Genomic DNA, 21,827 nt, shown 5'->3' with positions numbered 1-21,827 from the left:
AAATATATTTTGAGTGTATTTCTTTATTTACATGTTAGATGTACAACCATAAAAATATAAACATTTAATTTACTCTGCATGTCATCAATGGGTAATCAATCCTACATCTAGAGCCTCTTAATCCAAAAATCAGTTTGGGTGGAAGTGAACAAAGTGAATGATGAGGAAAAATTGATAACTGATAGGCTTATATCAAATGACCAAAATGTGTACTGAAAATATTGTGTATACGTGATGTTTCTTATTGGAGACAAATGAAGAACACATATATGCTATGTATGAAGGCGGCTACAATGCAAAACAAGAATACAATGCAGTAACATGAGAGCAGATGCAATTTTTTTTACATAATGTACAAACACATTAAATCTTGCAAAAAAGAAAAAGAAAAAAAGACTTTAACTGCTTTAACTTCCACTACATCCTTAAGTAGTGCTCTGAAGTTTCTAAATAAGCTGGTCAAACATTTTCACAAAAAATGGCACATTTTGTGAAATGACCTATAATATATAACAAGCAATCTAGTTGCTCTTCTTTTTTTATGACTAATTTCGGCTGTAACTAACATGTTTCGGTAACAGTCACTTCTGGGGGATGAAGGAATGAAACAGGAAGGAACTTTTTTTTCAAAGATGGCGGCTCATGTTATAATTGTAGAAGGGCATTCACTGGAAAAACAGTTCATTTTCTTCAGGAGAAAATTTTTCCAATTACTTATTTAGGAAAGTTTCTCATGAGCTATCTTCTCATCAGGTCCAAGAAGTGTGCAGCCGGCCAAGAACATTCAGGAATATTTGTTCCAGGGCAGTCATTTAAAATTTGGCTGGAGCGCCAAATATTCATTCAGTAAAAGATTATTTTACCAAACTCAGGGCCGTAGAAATCTCAAAACTTTGGAGCGGAGGAATCTGATAAATGATTTGGGAAACATTTCTCTAGACTCTTGTGCAGTGTAGTTGAAAAAGTTTTGTGGATGGGCCAGGACATCAAACAGGGCCTTCATTAGCTTCTTGTCCTGTAAAGTTAATTAGAAAACACAACTTAACTTTAAGCCATGGACAAACAGTATATATTTTCAGCACAGTATATATTTTCCCATCTTCCACCTGGTGGCACTATTGCCTCTTTTTTAAATACAGGGACCTGGAATGGCCAACCTCTTGACTATTATTTAAAATCAAGTTGGAATGAGAGACCTCATTACAAAAAAAAACAAATGAACTGTGCACTATACCTTTAGAATCTCTTGATGATTCTCAGAGGCATATAATCTTCCATCCCTAACAATGTCTTCAATGAGCTCCTGGTAGTCCTCTAAAAGAAGCATATTACACCACAGCATATAAATACTCAACATGAACACTTATCATTCATACAATAAAAAATGTCAGCAATACAGTTCTCACCATCATACGTCACATACGGCACTTGGAAGCCTTTCCCACTGTTTCCTTCGTTGGAGTGAAACTGGATCCAGAGTTTCTTTGAGCGGGAGGTGAAAGCGATGGGTCGCTCGTACGTCTGGCACGTTTCATAAGTCGTCACTGAATTGGGCAGAGCTGTGGGAACAGTAAAGAAACTTCTAAAGACCTCTGAAGTGGCTTATTCGAGCCCCAAGAGATGAAGGAGAGCCCTAATGAGCCCATCGATGCAGCTCCTCCCCCCATTTCCTCACATGTGTATTCACAATCACCCTGCTGAGCCGATGCATTCAACACCAGATCACAGCCCTGCAACACTCACAGCTCTTTCGCATGACCAAATAGTCCCCACACTCATCTTCAATGGGGAGGTAGATCTCGGGTACCACGACGAGGATTCTGCGCTTGGGGGGAGGGATGATGGTCCAGGTGCACTCGATGTTGGCCGGGTAGTTGCCGGGGTAGTTGGGGGATTCGATATAGCCGGTGAATTCTCCCAACTCTCCTCCACAGTGTCTGTCTGGCAACAACAAATTAAACGACTTAGGTGGGACTATATAGAGAATGAATAAAAATACATTTGTAATAGAAGTAGGGAGGCTTTATTAAAAGGTTAACCTTTGTGAATTTTGCTTACTTTTGCACTGCATAATGTTTGTGGATCCGTCAAAATCAGTGGTAGTGTTTCCAGGGCAGGCAATGCAGTAGTTTTGGCCAAACTCCATCTGATAGGTTCCAATGGGGCAACGGATACAACGGTGGGTGCTGGTATTGTAGTAATGCCCTGGGGAGCACTGAACTGTAAGGACAACATGGATTATTTTTCTGAAATCTGTATCTGCAAAGAACAATACACAGTGTCCTAACAAGATGCGACGCCATGACACGATCAGAATCAGAGTATTTGTCCTAACCAGCCATGACAAATTCTATTTCAAAAACATTTTCTATATCTATGTGGCTAAGAACATACAAAGTACACAAATGATAATCTCAGGCACTGTTTATGGTTAAAACAGGCCAAAAGCTCCCATGAACTTCTTTTGTCATTTGTGAGCTACTTTTGGATCTGCAAGGAGTTTGTTCATTCATATTGTTCATTCATCTGGCTTGGACTGGTGTTTGGCGCAATGCTTTTCCGTTCTCTTTATTTAATGTTTAAAGCGTTTAATGTTAGTTTGAGTATCATTTTGTGTGACCTTTATAGCCATACTGAAAGCGACAATTGAAATCAGATCTTGAAAATAAATGAAAGGAAACAAGAATGTAACTCAATGTAAACAAACAAGTGTATTCTATGACAGATTGTTTCAGTCACTCAGTATGTATTTTTTTTAATAATGTTAAAATGGTGTAATATTTATGAACTATATTATGCACTTATTAATTTAGTTAAAAGAGCTCTGCGCTTGCAGAGAGACTCCGCCGATATATTTGTTTCTGTTTGATTATTTTTGTTGTGTCTCGTTGAGTCTGGTGTGGACAGACAATTTGCTTGTCGCTAGAATCTTATCGCATTGTATCTGGTTAGGACACAGTGTTACAAAAGCAGGATATTGCCTAAAATGTAGAAAGCCTAGAGTAGGTGTTCCAGCCTGACCAGTTAAAAAAGTGCCGCAAAGCCCACTGAAAAGCCCACTGGTTTTCAGCAGAGAAAATTACATCTCAGAGTCAGTTAGAATTTCTTTTTTGAAAGAAATGAACTTTTCTTCAGCAAGGATGCATTAAATTGATCAATTGTGAAAGAAAATAAAATTGGAAGAAATGATGAAAAAAAAAATCCACAAGGACACATTAAAGGAACACTCCGACTTTTTGGGACTCACCTTATCCCCCAGAGTTAGATAAGTCCATACATACCTTTTTCATCTCCGTGCGTGCTATAAGTCTGTTTGACGCACCCACCGCTAGAATATAGTTCCCTGTATTTATATGGTTAAAATATGTCTGTGTCTCATGTGACTTTGTTTTTTGTACACTCTGTGACTATACAAATCACAACATGTAAATAGGAAAATGTTTGCGTTATTTTGTCACTTATTTGGATTAGTATGCTAGCTGCAACCATTTACATCCAGTCTTTGTGCTAAGCTAGGCTAGCGGTGGGTGCGTCAAACAGACTTATAGCACGCACGGAGATGAAAAAGGTATGTATGGACTTATCTAACTCCAAACTATAAGATAAGGTGAATAGGCTAAAGTCCCAAAAAGTCGGAGTGTTCCTTTAAATTGATCAGTAAAGAAATATAATGTTACAGAAGATTTTAAAGTATTCATCTATTTAAAATTTTGAAAAAAATTATCATGTTTCCAGAAAAATATTAGGCAGCACAACTAAAGACAAGAATAAATTGTAATAAGAACAATAATAAGAAATGTTTCTTGAGCAGCAAAGCATCATATTAGAATGATTTCTGAAGGATCATGTGACACTGAAGACTGGAGAAATGATGCTGAAAATTCAGCCATCATGACAGGAATAAATTACATTTTAAAATAGAAAGCAGTTATTTAAAATTTTAATTAAATAATTACAGCCTTGGTGAGCATAAGAAAAGCTCCTTTAAAAATGTATTTTAATCATTTTACCAACCCAAAACGTTTGAACAGTAGTATAAACTGAGTACTTTAAAACTCAGAAGACATTAGGAATGAATTCTTCTCACCTTTGGTCTCACAATTCTGAAAGGACACAGCACCATCATATTTGGTTGTGAGGCTTCCTCCACATGGGAAACAGGATGTGCGGCCAACCTCAGGCTGATAGGTGCCCTGTGGGCAGGGCAGACATGGCACAAAGCCATCAAGGGAGAACTGACCAGGACGGCACTGACCTAGGATCAGAAAAATGTTAAGAAAATGTCAGACAAAACCAAGTTGGGTACTTTATCGCCTTCCAAAAAAAGCAAAGTACAATATGTCATGCAAGTTCATTATAGGCCTCCCCTCATCCCTCTAGTGACCACAATAAATAGGCTTCCACTGAGAAGAACCCCAATAGCCCCTTCTGTTGTGTCTATGAGCAGAAAGCAGAAGATGCCATCTGAACCGCAAGCTGCCTTTGATGACTCTGTTTGAAGAACAGAAACATGGTGGTTCCTTTTTTCTTTACACATTAGACTGATCTGGAATTCTTTGTTGGTGTGAATGAATCAAGACATTTGAGGATTTGCAGGACTGCATGAGATGACCCACTCCCAACACACTCACAATCACAAAACCTGACTCAAGCTCAACAAACCATGAGCCTGTGAGATTGTTATCATTACAGGTAAGCTTCCTGCCAACTGCATAAACAAAAAACAGGACGTGATTCATACTCTCCCTTTTCAACCTTAAAAATCTTCGCCAATCTGTATATGACATCTCAGAGGATACATACCAGGATGAAAAGTGGTACATCTTATACAGTGGACTAAACTCTGTATAGATATTTTTATTGATGATAATGGAAATAAATATTTTAACATTTCTGTTCCTGTGCCTGTGATGAGATAATCTCTGGTCTAATGATATGTTTGCGTCATCTCTGACAGCTTAATACAACTTAATATTCAGGAGGGCCTCTACAAGGTCAAATGCCATGCATAGGTCAAATAACATGAATTAACAATAAACAATTGTATTGATTATCATTAACAAAGATGAATAAATACTACAACAAATATGTTGCTTATTATTAGTTAGTTCGTTAGTTAGTTAGTTAGTTAATACATAACTAACATTAAAGCTGCAGTCCGGCACTTTTTTGGGTTTAAAAATATCAAAAAAGACATTTTTGAAAAAAAACGTAACCAGCCAGTGTTCAAAACGATCTGCTTGCCTTACCTCGATTCAAAACGGTAAGCTTGTAATAATGATTTTAATTCCAGTGGTACTGGTGGATTTCCGCGGGAATTTCGAGCATGTCTTTGCGTCATTACGCCATTTCTGTACACATAGAGAAGGAGTCCCCGGCTAGCGTGTGTGGATGATGGAGGTGGAGATTTAGCTTAGCACTTGGTATGGCGGATCCCGAAAGTTTAAAGCGACAATCACCAGTGACAACTGGAGATTCACCAGTTGTAAAACCCAAAAGACTTCGGACTTCAGATTGGCTACAGAAAAAATATATTTTTCACGTTTTGACGTGATATAAGCAATCGTTAGATTTAATCAGCATGATATAGCTTCTGCAATGCTTCCCCCCACCCCCCGAATTTGGTCAGAACAAAAGTGAATGTTACTTACTTGTTCAGATGACATTTTCCGATGAAAATTCTAATGTTGACACTTTCAAAAAGTATACTCTGACATTGCTGATGACAGTACAGTATCCACAGCGACGAGGCAGCCTCAATACATTGTGTTCATCCGCGCTGTTTCATGCCGATTTACTACCCACGCACAGTTAATAATTCCGCGAATAACTGCAATTGCAGATTTCTAACAGAGATGGCGACAAAGAGGAAAAACGACGGACTGCAGCTTTAACTAATGAGACCTTATTGTAAAGTGTTACCCAGTACTACTACATGAATGATAACATACAGCTGCCATATTTCTCTTTTAAGTTAGCTATATGGATTTATTTAATTGAAATATTTATTTAGCTGGCAAACGTCAATCATTGTTGCATTGTTGTATTACTTGTTAAAACCAATAAAAAAATGGACAGACATCAACCTCAATGGAAATGTGTAATAGCAGAAAGGCTATAGACTTGTTTGTTCATGAGCAAGTCTCTGTGAAGTCTCACCTCCACACTCCGAGATGTTGCGTGCTCCCGCGGATCTTGGGATTCCCCTGCCCTCGGGTCCTGGGCACACGTCGCATGACACCTGCCCCTCTTCATCTTGGTATGTCCCAGGGGGGCAAAGAAAACACCTCCCTTGCTCTCCATCATAGTATGTGCCAACGGCACATTTGACTAGCGCAGAGAAAACTCAGAAATTAGTTGAAACAGAGACTAAACTTGGAACACAAAAGAGGGCCTCACATTAAGCAGCTAAAGGGGCACTGCAAATCGACCTGATGCAGCTATGCCAAAAATTCAAACAAATAAGAGAACTGAGCCTTTCCACAGCTGCCTGATCCCCCACATCAAACGGCCCCCACACGCATACACAATCCCTCACCTTACTGAACATGCTCAAAGGGAATATTACCTCGCATAAACCTATGATGTCTGATTAAAGGGAGCGGAACAAAGTCTTTTTAATGTTCACTTCATAAACGGCTCTGATTTATAGCGATGGCTTCAAAAGTGTTTTGCACACACTTAGCCTTAAAATAAGCCACTGACTGGTACAGTTCAGTCCTTTAACCAAGTAAGTATGGCAATTTAGAAATGTTCCTTTCATCTCAGTGTCTCTATGCAAACATTCAACTGACAGTGTTGGGGAGAATTTAGACAAACCTCTTACTCCTGAGATTTTATGGTAATGATGCCCAATTCCACAAAGGTTTGAACAGCAAGCCAATTATGTGTGCCTCAGCAAATTGCCCGATTTTCCAAGAGAAGAAGAAAATGTAATTCTCTCAAGAGCAGTTCATTTTTTCCTCTCTTTTGTTAATCCTGAATGACCATGAGGAGCCACCGTCACATTGTCCCGTCTTTTATTTGACAGAGCGACGGAGTAAGAGAGAGGAGAGGAAGAGTTGAGAGATGGAGAGAAAGAGAGAGAGAGAGAAAAAAACCCTTTAAGCCTTTCAAATGCAAAGCGATGATTCTATTGAATCCTCGAATTGATGGTTCCAAAGAGGTTTAAAGGACCTTTCACCTCTATTCAAGTCCCCCGGCTTTTGCCCATTTGATGACATAGGCAAACACTATGGTATCACAGTGGTAAGGAGCTGAACCCAATAAAAGAGGTCAGGATTGTGAATCCCCCCATTCAGAGGAGTCCAATCGCTCCTTGCGCCTATGAGGCAGGGGCCCAAACAGCTGATGCTAATTGATTCCCATGGTGTCGCTGAAGTCAATTCTCTTGAGCCGCTCACTGGCTGGGGTCGCACAGAGTGGCCCTGCCTAAGGAGGAATTTGGCACTTAAACTGCTTGCTTTAATAAACAGCCCCCCTCCACACACACACACCACAAAAACAAACAAGCAAACAATAACTTAGAACATTTAAGGACAGGAGAGGAAAGTGGCAGTTGAGGGGGCAAACTTATGCAAACGCCTCCTTATGCGGCCGTTTAGCTTTGCTGTTCATCTAGAGTTCGTCATTGTGTGTTTTAGTAATGTCTAACTAATGGATTACATGTCCAAACCCCTTCAAATGTGTGTGTGTTTATATACATGTGTCTTTACATGTATGTGTTTAAAGTGAAGTAGCCTTAAAATATATATAGCTCAAAAATTTTAATTCTGTCATCATTTACTCCCCCTGATGTCATTGCAAACCTTGTGTTCTTCCGTGGAACACAAAAGCTATTTTGAACAATGTTTTTGTCCATACAGTGAAAGTCAATGGGGTCCAAAAATGTGTGTTTTTGGGAGGGGGGGGGGGGTTGGGGGGGGCTTTATATTTTAAAATATCTTCCTTTTTGTTCCACAGAAGAAAGAAAGTCATAAATGATGACAGAATTTTAATTATTGGGTGAACTATCCCTTTAATTAGGAAGGATACGTTCTCTTCACTCTGCAGGGTTTAGAAAGCAAACGTAGGTCTGCAAAGCGGTGAAGAAGTGTTGAAGCACAGACTTTCCATCCTCACTCCAGGAGCTTGAACAAGCCCCACTGGGATTTACAATGGAGTGGGCAAACTGAAAAGGCTAAACTACACTTAGTGAAGCGAGCCAGTGGGGGAGGCCAGAACAAGGGAGGAAAAAAATATAGCCCTTTTTTAGAGCTCGATTTAAGCTGGCACTTGGACACTGCATGTCTGTGTACCTTTATTGTATGCCTGTTTTACTGAAAATAGCAAACCTAACTTACAACCCCATATTCAGCGTGGATTCAATTAATTACTTATTGGCAAGCGTGTACATTTCACTTGGCATTGCTTTCGAAACATGTTAAATGAGATGTAGACGTGTAGCTTGGATCTGTAAATGGTGCAATTCGACTTAGGTGAGAGGTTTTTATTTCTTTTAGTTGGACGTGTGGGACTTGTGATTTGTAAAACGATGAGGGGGGAGCTGGTCAATGGTCACCAATTTTCTCACTTCACTCCTCTCCGTTACCATTCACCAGTGGAGAATTAACCCACTCCAGTTATAATGGACCAAACAGTCAAAACCCACCTCTTAAGGCAAAGAAGAGAGAGAACCACTGCACTCCCTAAACTACTTTAAAATAGACAGGTAGAGACAGAAGTTATGTGGACAGCTACTACCGTTCAAAAGTGTAAGGGGTCTGTAAGAATTTGTTATGTTTTTGAAAGAAGGCTCATGTTCACCAATACAAATACTGCTCTTTCTGACTATGCCATGTCAGCCACTTGACAAAATAGTGTTGTCTCTGGTGCATGGAACAAACAAAAATAAATCAAGAAAACAAAAGATTCAAACAATAAGACTAACCATGTTGAATTATACAACAATGATTTGTTTTCTGATGATAAAGGTATCTAAACAGTTGCTCACCTGTCTAATAAAACACGTAATATATTAAAGTCTCTTTGGTGTTTACACGGTTTCTACAGAAGTAAAACCAGAAATGGCACAAAGCCAGGCGACGCAATGACACAGGCAGTTACACTGATTAAAATGGCTGATTTCTCTGGATTTAAAAGTTGGAAACATTTGGGATAATATAAGTAATAATATACACGTCAACAAAATATATAATATTGTTCAAGTAATAACTTAAAATAATTTAAAATCATATCACAAGATCATAAAAAAGATCTTATGACTATTAAGTCTCTAAAGCTATGAAAGAGTAATCAATAACAGACTGTTATAAAGAAGTCTTTGAAAAAGCTGAGAGCCTTTGGTTGTCTGCACTACTGCTGAAACTGAGCCTGTAAAAGATAATGGACTTTTCCACCATAAAAGAAGACAAACAACCTCAGCAATACTGTCCCCTTAAAAAGACATCTTTGAAAGGGCCTTATGTCAAAGACAATGAAGGCAATAAGATAATGTTCAACACAATGAGTCCTCCAGACAAAGAGTTTGCTATTCCTCACAAACAGACCCTTTGAGATGTTTATTCTAGAGGCTGAAAAAAATGGATGCCAAGTTGAACATATACTGCACCGAGCTGATCTAAAGGACGCCTGCCACAACCTTCACAACATGTAGTCGACTTGGAACAGCATTCAGCAGTAAGAGCCAACAGCAGCTTTCGGTTTCCCAGTCTTGCCTCTTTAATAAAGCTCATGCCAACTCTCTCGCACCATGCGTATTATACTACATAACACCTATTACATATCAGTTATCTGGCCTGTAATCCACTTCTACAATATAACAGTTGAAACACTATTTGAAATAATGTCAGATATAACTGATTCATTCCAACAAGACATAAACAGTGACCTGGAACACAACCTATATGTAAAGTGAATAATATAATACATATCGGAATCTTAACAAATATTTTGTGTCCTCAAGCAATTGTAAGTTGCCAATAAGCATATATATTTGAACTGTCCACTCACCACATTTCTTGTCCAGCAAAATCTGTCCGGTGCCGCAGTGATCTGGTGGGTCAGCGGGTCGGACTAGTTTCTTGGCCAGCTCATACTCCGACCCAGCAAAGTGCAGGTGAAACTGCTCCCGGTTAATGGACTTTCGAAGAGTGCGGATAGTCTTCCTAAGCCGCTTCTCAGAGCGCCGCCGAACACATGTCAGGTCACAGCCCTCTGCTGAGAGAAAAATTGGATACCATATCTTGTCCACAACAAAATACACACATAAACGTCCATATGAGCTCATTGTCTACTATTTAATACAGAACCCACTTCCATCTTAAACCAGGAGATACTTTCACCTGTTGGCTTGTTTTAGTAACAGTGACAGGAGCAAGAAGAGGGTGAGATGCGAGCAGGCAGTGAGAGGCCTAAGGTTTCTACTGAAACATACACATGCAGTGCACGAAACCAACCTGTTACCTCCTCCAGGTTCACATCCAGCTCAAACTGGGCAGTAATGGAGGATCCTTCCTCCTCACCAGCCTTCCGCCCATGGCGACTACGTTGCTGTCTGCTTGAAGAGGCACAGTGCAGGCTAACAAAGCTGAACTGGACATTCTCGGTGGCTCTTTTATCTGAGTAAATAGATTTTAAAGACTTAATGGATTTAGTGGATCCAAAATGTAAAAGCACTTAGCTCTGTTTTTCTTTTGTTATAACAATCGAATTTATTTTCATTTTGCTCCGCTTCTCAGTATGGATAACAGTGCAGTAAGAATCAAACAAGAGTGGATAAGTGGAAAACTATTTTAAGTTCTGGTCTTTCACTGAAGGGTGTGGGAGTCTTTCAGACTCTCAGACCCTAAATCTGATCAGGAGGTCAGTGTGATTGATGGTCTGGGTAAGACTCTATTGAAAGGCATGCCATGGCTAATTTCATTTAGCTCTTTCGAACACTGCTGGACAATGAGTACCAGCACCGAATGACACTGACCAGTATCAAATCAGTTTTTCCATTTATAACTTATAAATAATAAAATAATAATGTATAAACATTTCAGTGTCTGGCTTGCTGCATCACTCACTTACTTTTTATTTCCACTTAGTCTACTTGCTCAGAGAGGAAATAAAAAGAAAGTGACAGATGCAGTTATGTCACAGTGTTTCATTAATAGAGAGGCTTTAGACTTCGGCTTAATGCCTGTGCAAACAAATTGACGTGTTAATAGTCGATTTTTCAGTGAGAACCGTGTTGCTACGTGGCCAATACCTGACAGGGTGGTTTTGAAGGTCTGTGCAAGATTTTCCTGACTCCGCTTCAGATTGCACTTCCCCTGTCCAGATTTAAATGTAGCAATGGTCTTGATTCCTGAACCTGTAACAGGAAAGATCACTGTGACTTTTACACTTGGCACATTCATCATTTGGGAACAGTGTTGTTATTAGGCCCTTTTCATCACACTGGTAAATTACAGTTAAATTACAGTTAAATTACAGTTAATAGATCATTTCTGAACAGGACCTTTTCAAATATACCGTTAAATCAGTTTTGGCAATTTCCCAGTATGAGAAGTATTCCCAGTAAATCACCGGTATGATGCTGTGCGAGAACAAAGAATGAAGATTACCAGTATGAGCATATACGAGGTCTGAACAAGTTTACTTTGGGTCAGTCATAAAGCTCTATTGGGCTGTTTATGGTAATTACTTTTAATTGTTTTTCTATGTAAACATGCGCTAAACAAACAATGCGGTTCTGCATTATACTATTACGTACTATAATAACTGCTGTAATATAGTAACTATTATAGGCCTCGTATTCTGTGTATGCCTCGTCGTGTCCTTACACCTGTCACTCGGAAGTAAAAAAAAACTGAAATGAAACTAAAGCGCTTCTCCTCATCCAGGTGGATGAAGAAAACAGCTCAACGTTTAAAGCTCATTTCTGATGATTGACTTCACAGAGTTTACCAGTATTTTAGTACTGATGTGTATCTTACCGGTAAAAAGACTGAACGCAGTTGTTTCTGTGTACCGCACATTTGTGTATTTACCGGAAAAGTCATTCAGGTAATTTTACGGTAATTTACCAGGACTGCTGTGTGCAGGGGGTTATTGTTAACTAAAGCTTAAATATTATACTATTAAATATTGTATGAAAACCTTGGCAACTAACTGTAATAAAATAAGTTTAAGCTGAAGTACTCAAATTAATAAATTACTATAAATAAAAAGAAAAGTCAAGCTAAATAGAAATGGAAAAACTCTAGCTATTAAAATAAAATATTGAAGAAGAAAAAACACTAATAAAAAAAGACGATTCAAAATTAATAAAAGTTCGATATTTTTTAGATGAAAGAAATGAAACTAAAAATATAAAATAAAAGCTAATTAAAAATATCAACAATACTAACAATATATATCATTAAACTATATATTATCCTGTATATAAATCATGATAAAACAACACTAATATATTGTTCTAATTTCATATAATAATAATCACTCTGTTAAGTGTGAATACTTCATCTTTTAAACAATAACATAAAGAATGAAGCTGAAGAGTTCAAACCCTACCTGGGCAATACGACCCATTCCTGTTCCATTGTCCTCCTACGTGGCACGTTAGGGGCATGCCACAGGTCACCGTGTATGAATCTTCAGCTCCTACATGTGAAGGTGAAGGTGTCAGGGAAACTCCAAGCAAACTCTACAAAGATCTCAACAAATCTACATGTTGGAACACTTACCACTGCTGATATGAACCTGCGACTGGCAGGTCAGGTAGCAGAGCTCACCCCCTCCCTGCTTACTGCAGTTGAGAGTGGGCCTGGCAGGTGGCGGCACTAGTGGAGAGTCCTCTGCTTCTGAATGTGAAAATCACAATGCTTAAAAGTGGAGATATGGTATACATGGTGAGAAGGGAGGTGGACGGAATGCGTTAGAGAGAAAGATCAGAAATCTCAACAATGCAGTACATTCAAGATGAGAATATGAATGTACAAGGGCACATTTGAGATTTGAGTTTGGTCAGCAGTAGCAAAGACAGAAAGAGCCAGATAGAGAAACTCAAAAGTATCTCCTGCTTTTAACTCCCAGAGATGAAGAACTGATTTCCATCTAAGCCGACACCATCAGATATACAATCCCAGCATTCAGAATCACTAAGGCTCATCTTACCGATACAGTCTTTCTTGTTCCAGTGCAGCTTGTGACCAGCATGACAGTGGCACTCAAAGCTTCCCATGGTGTTCTCGCAGGTGTGCTCACATCCTCCATTGTTCAAACTACACTCGTTTATGTCTGAGAATGGAGGAATCGACAAACACAACAGATTTATATTAAGACGTATTTCAGGTTAACAATTTTTATAGTTGCACTTCCACGGAAATATTTCTGTGTGATTCACCAAAAATCAATAAAACTGTATCATGAACCTTTTATTTTTTTTTAAATAGCTGTTTGTATCCTCACCTCCACAATGGGCAAGCCCATAGAGAGTGTAGCCCTTGTTGCAAACACACTGGAAGCTACCAGGTGAATTTACACAAGTGTGGCCGCACGTCCTCTCAAAAAAACACTCGTCAATATCTGTAATCAAGCCAAAATTCACTTAAATGGCAAATTACACAGCATCTAAATCAAGCACACTCATTTCCTGTTCAAAGGCTTAATATTCAGCTTGAAAGAAATCAATAAAGGCTCTTTTATTAATAACAGGGAGAAGTACTTTATTTAGAAAGTTTGTATCAAGGACAGGGAGTCTGTGTGCTTAAACGAAATGTAGTATACGAAGTTGAGTGTTATACTCTTAGTCTGCGTTAAGGATCTTCAAAGGAATCTTGCAAGTCAATACTGGCACCCTTCAAGAGACTCCCACCCCGTCTTATCTCCGAGCCGAGTTACAAACACAGATACTAACACCAACCCCCACGCTGCTCCTCTATGTTCTGTTGGACCCATAGCGAAAGAAAAGTGTCCTACCCTGGCATGAACGCTCGTCCGTCAGCAGCTTGAAGCCCTTTCGACAGCTACATTCAAAGCTGCCAATGGTGTTCCTGCAGTAGTGGTCACAGCCGCCGTTATGAAGTTCACACTCATCAATGTCTGAGAGACAGAGAAGGACCAAATCACACTGCAGAACATAGATGGACTGATCAGCTATAGGGTGAATCTCACGAAACCTGTCAAAAGCAATATCTGTGACATTATCACGCCACAAAAAAATTAGATAGATCTTAAATTGCATATAATATAATATAATATAATATAATATAAAGTAAGGGTCGCTGCGCTCCGCGTCGGGGTCTTGAATCAGCCTGTCAAGAAATAACAGACCGCATTCTACATTAGAATTCAACCAAGCCATGTAATAATATAATACAATCATCTCATTTCGTGCTCAAATCTCCTTTGGTGTTCCGCAGGGCTCGATTTTAGGTCCTCTTCTTTTTGCCTTATATGCTTCCACTTGGTCGTATTATTCATATTCATGTGCTGATGACACTCAGGTTTATCTTCCAGTTCCAAATAAATTTAACAACTGTTCTCTGTCTAATCTGTTTGCCTGTCTTCAATTCATTAAATGCTGGATGGACACATTTTTTACAGTTAAATAGGGATAAAACTGAAATAATAATGTTTGGCCCAATTTTTGCTAATCAGCTTGGTCCCCTCTCTTCTAATGTGTGCTACTGTGTTACCAACTGTACTACCTTGGTGTTATTTTTGATCCCACATTGTCGTTTGGTAAGCAGATCAGTGCTGTGGTGAAAATAGTTTCTTCCAGTTAAGATCAATTGGTCCTTGAAACTGTAATTCATGTTTTTAGCACATCAAGATTCCTGTAATTCACTTTATTTGGGTTTGCCTAAATCATCTTTGGAACGTCTGCAATTGGTGCAAAATGCAGCAGCCAGATTATTGACTGGCACTAGAAAACGTGCACATATTACTCCTGTACTTGCCTCTCTACACTGGCTTTGGTTTCAAAATCTGTTGTTTTTAAATGTTCTTTTTTTTTATATAAACTAAAACTAATTAACTAAACATAGTATAATACAATATAATCAGAAATACTATGAAATATTATTACAATTTAAACTAACTATTCTATTTAATCTCTAAAGATAATTTACATCAGTCAAGTCAAAGCGGAATTTGCTGAAATTTCTTCAGGCTTCAGCATTATGATTTGGTGCTCAGATAACATTTATTATTATTATCAATGTTGAAAGCAGGTTCATATTTTTGTGGAAATCATGAAACATTTACATAAATAAATATAACCAGTATGCATAAATAAATATAAGCATACAACATATATTTTCCTTTCATCATCTATATTACTTCAATCATTGTAATATATTGATTTGGTGCTCAAGAAACATTTTATATTATAATGAATGAAAACAGTGCTGCTTAATATTTTTGTGTAAACTTTTATTTATTTTCATGATTCTATGATGAATAGAAACTTAAAAAACATCCTTTATATGAAATATGAAGATTATAAATGTATTTCTGTCACTTTTGCTCAATTTAATGTGACCTTTTAAAAAAAATATCATTCATTTTTCTTTTGATTTAGGGGACTGTTGTGAGATTCAGCCTAAAAGCAACTAAAATATGTGTGTAAAAGAATATCATGTGAAAATGTTGATTCAAACCTTTGCAGGATTTGACGTCAGGTTGGAGAGTAAATCCCACTGGGCAGCTGCAGCGAACACCTGTGGATGTGTCCTTACAGGTGCTGTCACAGCCTCCGTTATTCACCGCACATGTCTCTGAAGAGCAAATGAAAGAGAGACGCGAAAGTTACAAAGGGCAGGACTGAGAAACAAATCGTCAGATTGATCAGAGCCGTAAATCTGTCATTGCAAGATCAATCAGTTCATTAATATTTAAACAGTCTGTGCAAAGAAGACTACTATATCCTACTACTCCACACAGATGTAGAAGGCCAAGGACAGAGAGGCCATATGCAGTGCGTTGTGTAAATATGAGCTGGCAGAGACAAATACAACACTCAGCACTGTACGATAAACACCCCCCAGTCCCTGTCTCTCTCTGCATGAGAGAAAAACATGTGAAATGTACCACTCTATCACCAGTACATATTTTACAAGAGGGAAATCAGAGGTGGTGAAGTGTGGGTCCCCAGTCATTTCACAGTTTACCTAAAAGACTGTGGAATGCTCAGCCTGGCCGGGCTATAGGCTTCTAAATATATGCACTATAGGTTAACACACAATACTTCTCGCTTTTCTCTAATAGCACGGATATTTTTAACCCTATGTTTCTGGGTGAAACTGCATACTTTGGATTGATTTGATTTTGATTTGAATTTTACCCATGAGCAGTCGACGCTTGACTCGTTTGTCCACCTCGGCCAAGGACGTGGCGTTGTGATCAGGGGTGGTGGGGGCCGTTTCATCCCTTTCTGAAAAAGACGGAAGTTGAGAACAATATTGTCTATAGACTGATAAAAAGTTACAGTGTCAGGTAACCTTAAAAAAATAAAGCTTTCTAGAAATGTCAAAATAATTGAATATGATATCAATCTGATTAATCAACCTACACCAATAAAAGTTTTTTGTTTTGTTTTTGATTGCCAAGTCTGGAAGTAATGTGTAGCAGCTGCATAGTTTCTCTTTTTACGGTGTAGGACTTTTTTCAACAAAATCATAATACTACCTACATAATCAATATTCTACACATAAGGGCATAAATCATTTTATAAACAATTCCATATAGCCTAAATAAAACCCCTTTGAAAATACACAAATCAGCCAACAAATTGCCTGTAAGAACTTACCTTAAAGTAAAAAAAATACTATATTTTATATATATTCAAAGCGACTTTCAGATGAGGAACATCACAAAAAATTGATCAAACATTTTACAGTGTGCATATATTTATTTATATAATAACTTATATATATATATATATATATATATATATATATATATATATTCAACAGTTATGCATGATGAATTCAATGTATCAGAAGTGACAGTGAAGATATTTGCATTGTTACAAAGAAAATTTAATTTAAAATAAATTCTGTTCTTTAGAGAATCAGAGAATTCAGAAAAAAGTAATTTTTAACAGAAATGTTTCTTGAGCACCGAATCAGCATATTAAAATTATTTCTGAAGGATCATGTGACACTAAAGACTGGAGTTTAAAAAAAAAAAAGATCAAATAAATCTTGGCAGTCTTGCTGAGCATAAGAGACTTCTGTGAAAGACACAGACCCCAAACTTTTAGCGTATACCACTGAGCAATCCAGTCATTTATATAGATCAGTGGTAGCCTATATATATAAATATTAGGAATTATTACATAAATAAATATATGCAAACTACAAATATTGTTGGGTCAATAGAAAGTTGCTTTGAATAAAGAAGACTGTTTATCACATTTGCAGTTATGTTTTCCACTCTGGGATCACACAATCATCCAGTGCAATCTAACCTAAAATAGCAACCACACTGATAAGCACACCTTTTAATAAACCAAAAACATCTATTACAGCAACCAATCCCAGGCAAAGAGACCTCCATGACTTCTTGACTCTGTCATAACCATTGTGGCGTTGTGTTGTAGTGTTTGCAGATAAATACAGATAGTCATGTTCAAAATCATGGACAAGGCCGACAGAATGGAGAGACAGAGAGACAACGATAACTGTAGACCCCACACACACAGCCCGCAGGCTCCAGCTGTACTTCCTCATCATCAGATAAAGCGTGTGTTTGTGTCTGAATGAGAGATCTCTATCACCACCTTTGCACATAAGTGGATCAAATATGGATCAGCTTAAAATACTTGCCAAGAGATCATCGTAAACTCTAGCTGGAGAAGTGGGTTGGGACAAAAGCTAGTAAAGCAGCCTTACCTACACAGGTTCTGCCATCTGCGTGCAGCGTGTACCTGCCGTGACACCTGCAGATGGGCCCCTGCTCTGTGTCCTCACAGATGTGCTGGCAGCCCCCGTTGCCGTGGTTACAGGTCACTATGCAACAGAATACAAACAGCATCACATCAACCTCTCCAGTGGTATTTCTCAGCTTAACGGTGGGTCAGAAATGTGAGTCACACGTACGGGTGCAGCCCCGCTGGTTCTTGGCCAGTTCAAAGCCCGGCCGGCACTCACAGGCGACGCCACCTTTGGGTGTTTCCTTACAGATGTGAGCACAGCCGTGTTCTTTATTCATGCAGCTCATGCCTTCTGTGAAGAAGAGATACAGTCAAAGAGCCTGCAACACTTATTTTAGGTATTACATAAATGTATTGGCATTTTAGAGAAATGTTCAGGGATAAATTCAAATTAAGCTCTGTGGCGTTCTGTCGATTAACGCAGAACATTTTTTTGACTCGACCTTCAGTCAGTGTTTATTGAAATACTCCTTTAATGGCATATTGATTGGATATTTCACCCCAAGATGAAAATTCTGTCATCATTTACTCACCCTCATGTTATTCCAAACCTGTATGACTTTCTTTCTTCTGCGGAACACAAAAGAAGATATTTTGCAGAACATTGGTAACCAAACTATTTTGGCAACCATTGACTTCCAAAGTATGGACAAAAAAAAGAAAACAAAAAGACATTTCTCAAAATATCTTCTTTTATGAAAGAAAGAAAGAAAGTCATAGAGGTTTGGAAAGACATGAGAGTGAGTAAATGATAGATTTTTATTTTATTTTTGGGTAACCGATCTCTTTAACATCAAATCTCTGCTCTATTTGCTTTAATGAAACAAATATAATACATAATAAAATATTTAGATTTTGCCAACTAGCTATTTGAGTAAAACCAACTGAAACCATAGGCAGATTAAATAAATAAATAATTATATATAAATATATAAAATCAAATGAGTATAATATAAAATTTAAGGCCAAATTTGCATTCCTCATCAGTGAGAGGAAATAATAATTATTGTATTTAATATTACCTGTTGTTAAAACTCTCATCAAATTCAACGACATTCAATGCCACACAACCTGACCTGACATCAATAGCAGGTCTATGGGTCAGTGTAGAGGGCCTTTCCTCCCATTCACTCTGCAGCTCAGTGGATGTGCTGATAGGATTTAGCAAGTTTACCCAGAGAAAGCAAATGGGGTGGAAAGCCTTGCAAACGTTCGCTCAATTTACTGAGGGGAAAACAATACTCGCCGCTGAGAAGCTACAGACACATAAAAAGGTTTTTTATTCTCATCTATGACACAGGCCACAAAGCCCCGAGTGTTGCAGTTATTAACTTGTTTTGTTCCTCAGAACATGGGGCTCCCTTTCCCACAGCATGGGCCCTTTGGAACTGAACCGCTGTAGATAATGCCCCGGAGAGGGAACCCAACTTAAAAGCTGTCATTCGCCATTGTGCTGTCAATCATGATCTTATGTGAGAACATTTAGAAATTAGGTTAGCTTTCCTTTGCACTAACCCCTGACTTAGTGCACTGACATCTCTGCAAATACACACTCCACTAAACAACACAAGCCTCTCGTGACGCCCAAGTTCGTGACAAACCCGGAAATTAATGAACCCGAAACGTCCATCAAGACTGAAATTTTCACCAGGCCATTTTTTGAATTGTGTTCACATCACATATAGAGAAACCAGATTGATACCTTGATTGTTCAATATCATATATTCAATATAAACATGGTAGACTGAGCCATTAAAGGTTTGTTAAAAGCAGCGGCTCACCCACGGAGCGATGGATGCAAGTGTGTTGATTGTCACTCAGGAAAAAGCCTTCCTTGCAGCGGCACTCATAGCTTCCCATGGTGTTGACACATACATGCTGACAGCCACCATTGTTGAAGACACATTCATCCACATCTAGAGACAGAGTATGTTAAAGCATCACAAAACACCACGTTTACGAATACCTCAATAACTTTGGCAAAGTCATTTGGTCAAAGTCATCAGACTGGGTTATGCGGATATTGCAAGTAGCCCTACAGTACAAATATACTGTCTGTTCCAAAACACTTGTAGTATGTGGTGAGAATAACTCATCATTAACCTTTACCCCTCGCACATGTATATGTGATTTCTTCGTGGATTTCTACTTACCGAGACAGTTGTGTCCATCATGTGCCAAATGAAACCCATCAAGGCAAGTACAGCGGTAATTGCCGGGTATGTTGTTACATTCGTGTACACAGCCACCATTGTATTCTAGATCACATTCATCAATGTCTAGGAAATGGAACAGAAATCAAGGCTGACCAGTGTTTGCAATTTCTGCATTTTAGGGGCACTGCCCTTCCGATACAACTTTTAAAATGTTGAAAAAACAATTTGAAAGAAAGGAAACATGAACGTCCTCCTTTGAATTAAGATACAACACAGTTGCATTTAAATACTCAGTTGCATACTGTGTTTACTGTGTGTACAGCATATGAACAATAATTACAAAAGTGAGGTTTTCCAGATTACAGGTCTAGTCCACCCACTGTCTGTTAAACTGAAGAGAAAGGGAGCTGTTACCTTCACAGTGTTTCCCGTCCCCTTTAAAGCCTGTTTTACAAGTGCACTTGTATGAAGTTGGGGTATTTTGACAAATAGCATCAATGTGACAGCCATCGCTTCCCTCTGCACATTGATCTGAATCTGTGTATCACAAATGTAACATGAGACTTTACAGTAAGCATTGCTCACTTTGTCATATTAATGTTTCCTTAGCAGTGTGACAATGAACTGCTAAATGTTTAATTATGTGTGGAGTTGCTTGTAAATAAACTTCGTAATTGTTCTGACTGCAGTGATTACAGTAACATGTGTACAACACAAACACATAATGTAAAGTGTTACGCAAAAACATTCAAAGTAATGTCAGGAAAATCATTAACACATATTCTAAAATGTGTGTTTTAGTGCTGAAGTAAAAGTAAAGAAACAGGGTATCAAAACAAGGGGAGGTAAACAAGTTGCGTGTTTACAGCATCGCGTGTAACAAAGTGAAGACTCTTACCAGTGTTGTGAAGAAGTGCGGCGCTTTGGCGAGTATTTAACAAGAGCAAAAACAAACAGAGGAGCCGTGCAGTCCAAACAGCTCCCATAGTGATCAGTTCAGAGTTTAGAGTCGAGCTCAATAACACGCATTTACTCCAACACGAGTATCCCACTCATTTTCATCCGCACTTTGTCAGTGGCTTCGCGCTTGTGAGCGCTTCAACAGAAGATGTGTGCAAGAGAGTGAGCGCGCGCCCGTGTGCGTGTGTGTGCGTGTGTGTGTGTGTGTGTGTGTGTGTGAAAAAGGGCCTTTTCTGTCTCTCTCCATGATTCTGTGTCGGGGGATGGGGTGTAAGCGCATTCACACAGAAGTGTTTCTTTTATTGATCTCCAAGAGCCCATGTGGATTGAATCGATTTTAATTTCACAGAATAAAATAGGACAAAGAAAAAGTGGTGTAGAATATTTTTTTATAAACTCAAGATTAGGCTAGCATATTATAGGCCTATTCTAATATAGTTATTTATAGTGTTAACATTTGTGTGGTCCACCTTTAAAATAACATAATTTCATATGGATGACTGCTTCTTCAATGTTTCATCAAACGATACAAAAATTACAGTAGCCTCTCCTGTAATAAAGATTTGACCATGGCCTTGGTCAGCCAAGTGAATTTTATAGGCTATAATATGTGTTGGTGTGGATTTTTGATATTGAGTGTGATGGTAATTACATGATGTAAAAAATCTTAAAATTAATGACGTTTTACTCTGCCAGTAGGAGAGACTTTGTTATGAAAACATTATAAATATATTATAATCATGTTATAATAATATAGACATATACTTTTAAAGCATATTGGT

General features: G+C 38.3%; 2 protein-coding genes across 7 annotated transcripts in view; one reads left to right on the top strand and one right to left on the bottom strand.

The window, feature by feature from the left end:
- Positions 1-11: 11 nt before the first annotated feature.
- On the bottom strand, positions 12-21,236 carry scube2 (signal peptide, CUB domain, EGF-like 2). 6 transcript variants are annotated; one of them, XR_013796686.1, is made up of 23 exons: positions 20,984-21,220; positions 20,500-20,622; positions 20,083-20,208; positions 19,711-19,845; positions 18,096-18,221; positions 17,889-18,005; positions 16,337-16,426; positions 15,654-15,770; positions 13,969-14,091; positions 13,459-13,575; positions 13,165-13,287; positions 12,735-12,851; positions 12,562-12,651; positions 11,255-11,359; positions 10,458-10,619; positions 10,012-10,218; positions 6,160-6,330; positions 4,088-4,255; positions 2,059-2,220; positions 1,744-1,937; positions 1,407-1,559; positions 1,235-1,314; positions 12-1,015 (listed from the first exon to the last, which is right to left on the bottom strand). XR_013796686.1 is itself a non-coding variant. In XM_079605013.1 (23 exons), exons 1-23 carry the CDS (start codon positions 21,069-21,071, stop codon positions 869-871), a joined length of 3,045 nt encoding a protein of 1,014 aa, XP_079461139.1. In that variant the 5' UTR covers positions 21,072-21,236; the 3' UTR covers positions 12-868. The 6 variants fall into 6 exon arrangements, 5 of the variants coding, with proteins under 5 accessions (XP_079461139.1, XP_079461140.1, XP_079461141.1 ...); XM_079605013.1 differs by having other exon boundaries at positions 1,744-1,941; positions 20,984-21,236; XM_079605014.1 differs by having other exon boundaries at positions 1,744-1,941; positions 10,012-10,215.
- ccdc102a (coiled-coil domain containing 102A) overlaps positions 3,549-21,827 on the top strand; it is a 159,959-nt gene continuing 141,680 nt past the window's right edge. The window contains exon 1 of the mRNA XM_079605019.1: positions 3,549-3,568. The gene's annotated coding sequence lies outside the window, so the exon portion shown is untranslated. The remainder of the gene's footprint in view (positions 3,569-21,827) is intronic.

This window comes from Phoxinus phoxinus (genome assembly GCF_949152265.1).
Source record: "Phoxinus phoxinus genome assembly, chromosome: 2".
In the NCBI taxonomy this organism is placed as follows: domain Eukaryota; kingdom Metazoa; phylum Chordata; class Actinopteri; order Cypriniformes; family Leuciscidae; genus Phoxinus; species Phoxinus phoxinus.
The sequence above is the reverse complement of the archived record's forward strand: the minus strand, read 5'-3'. Positions and strand labels throughout refer to the sequence as shown.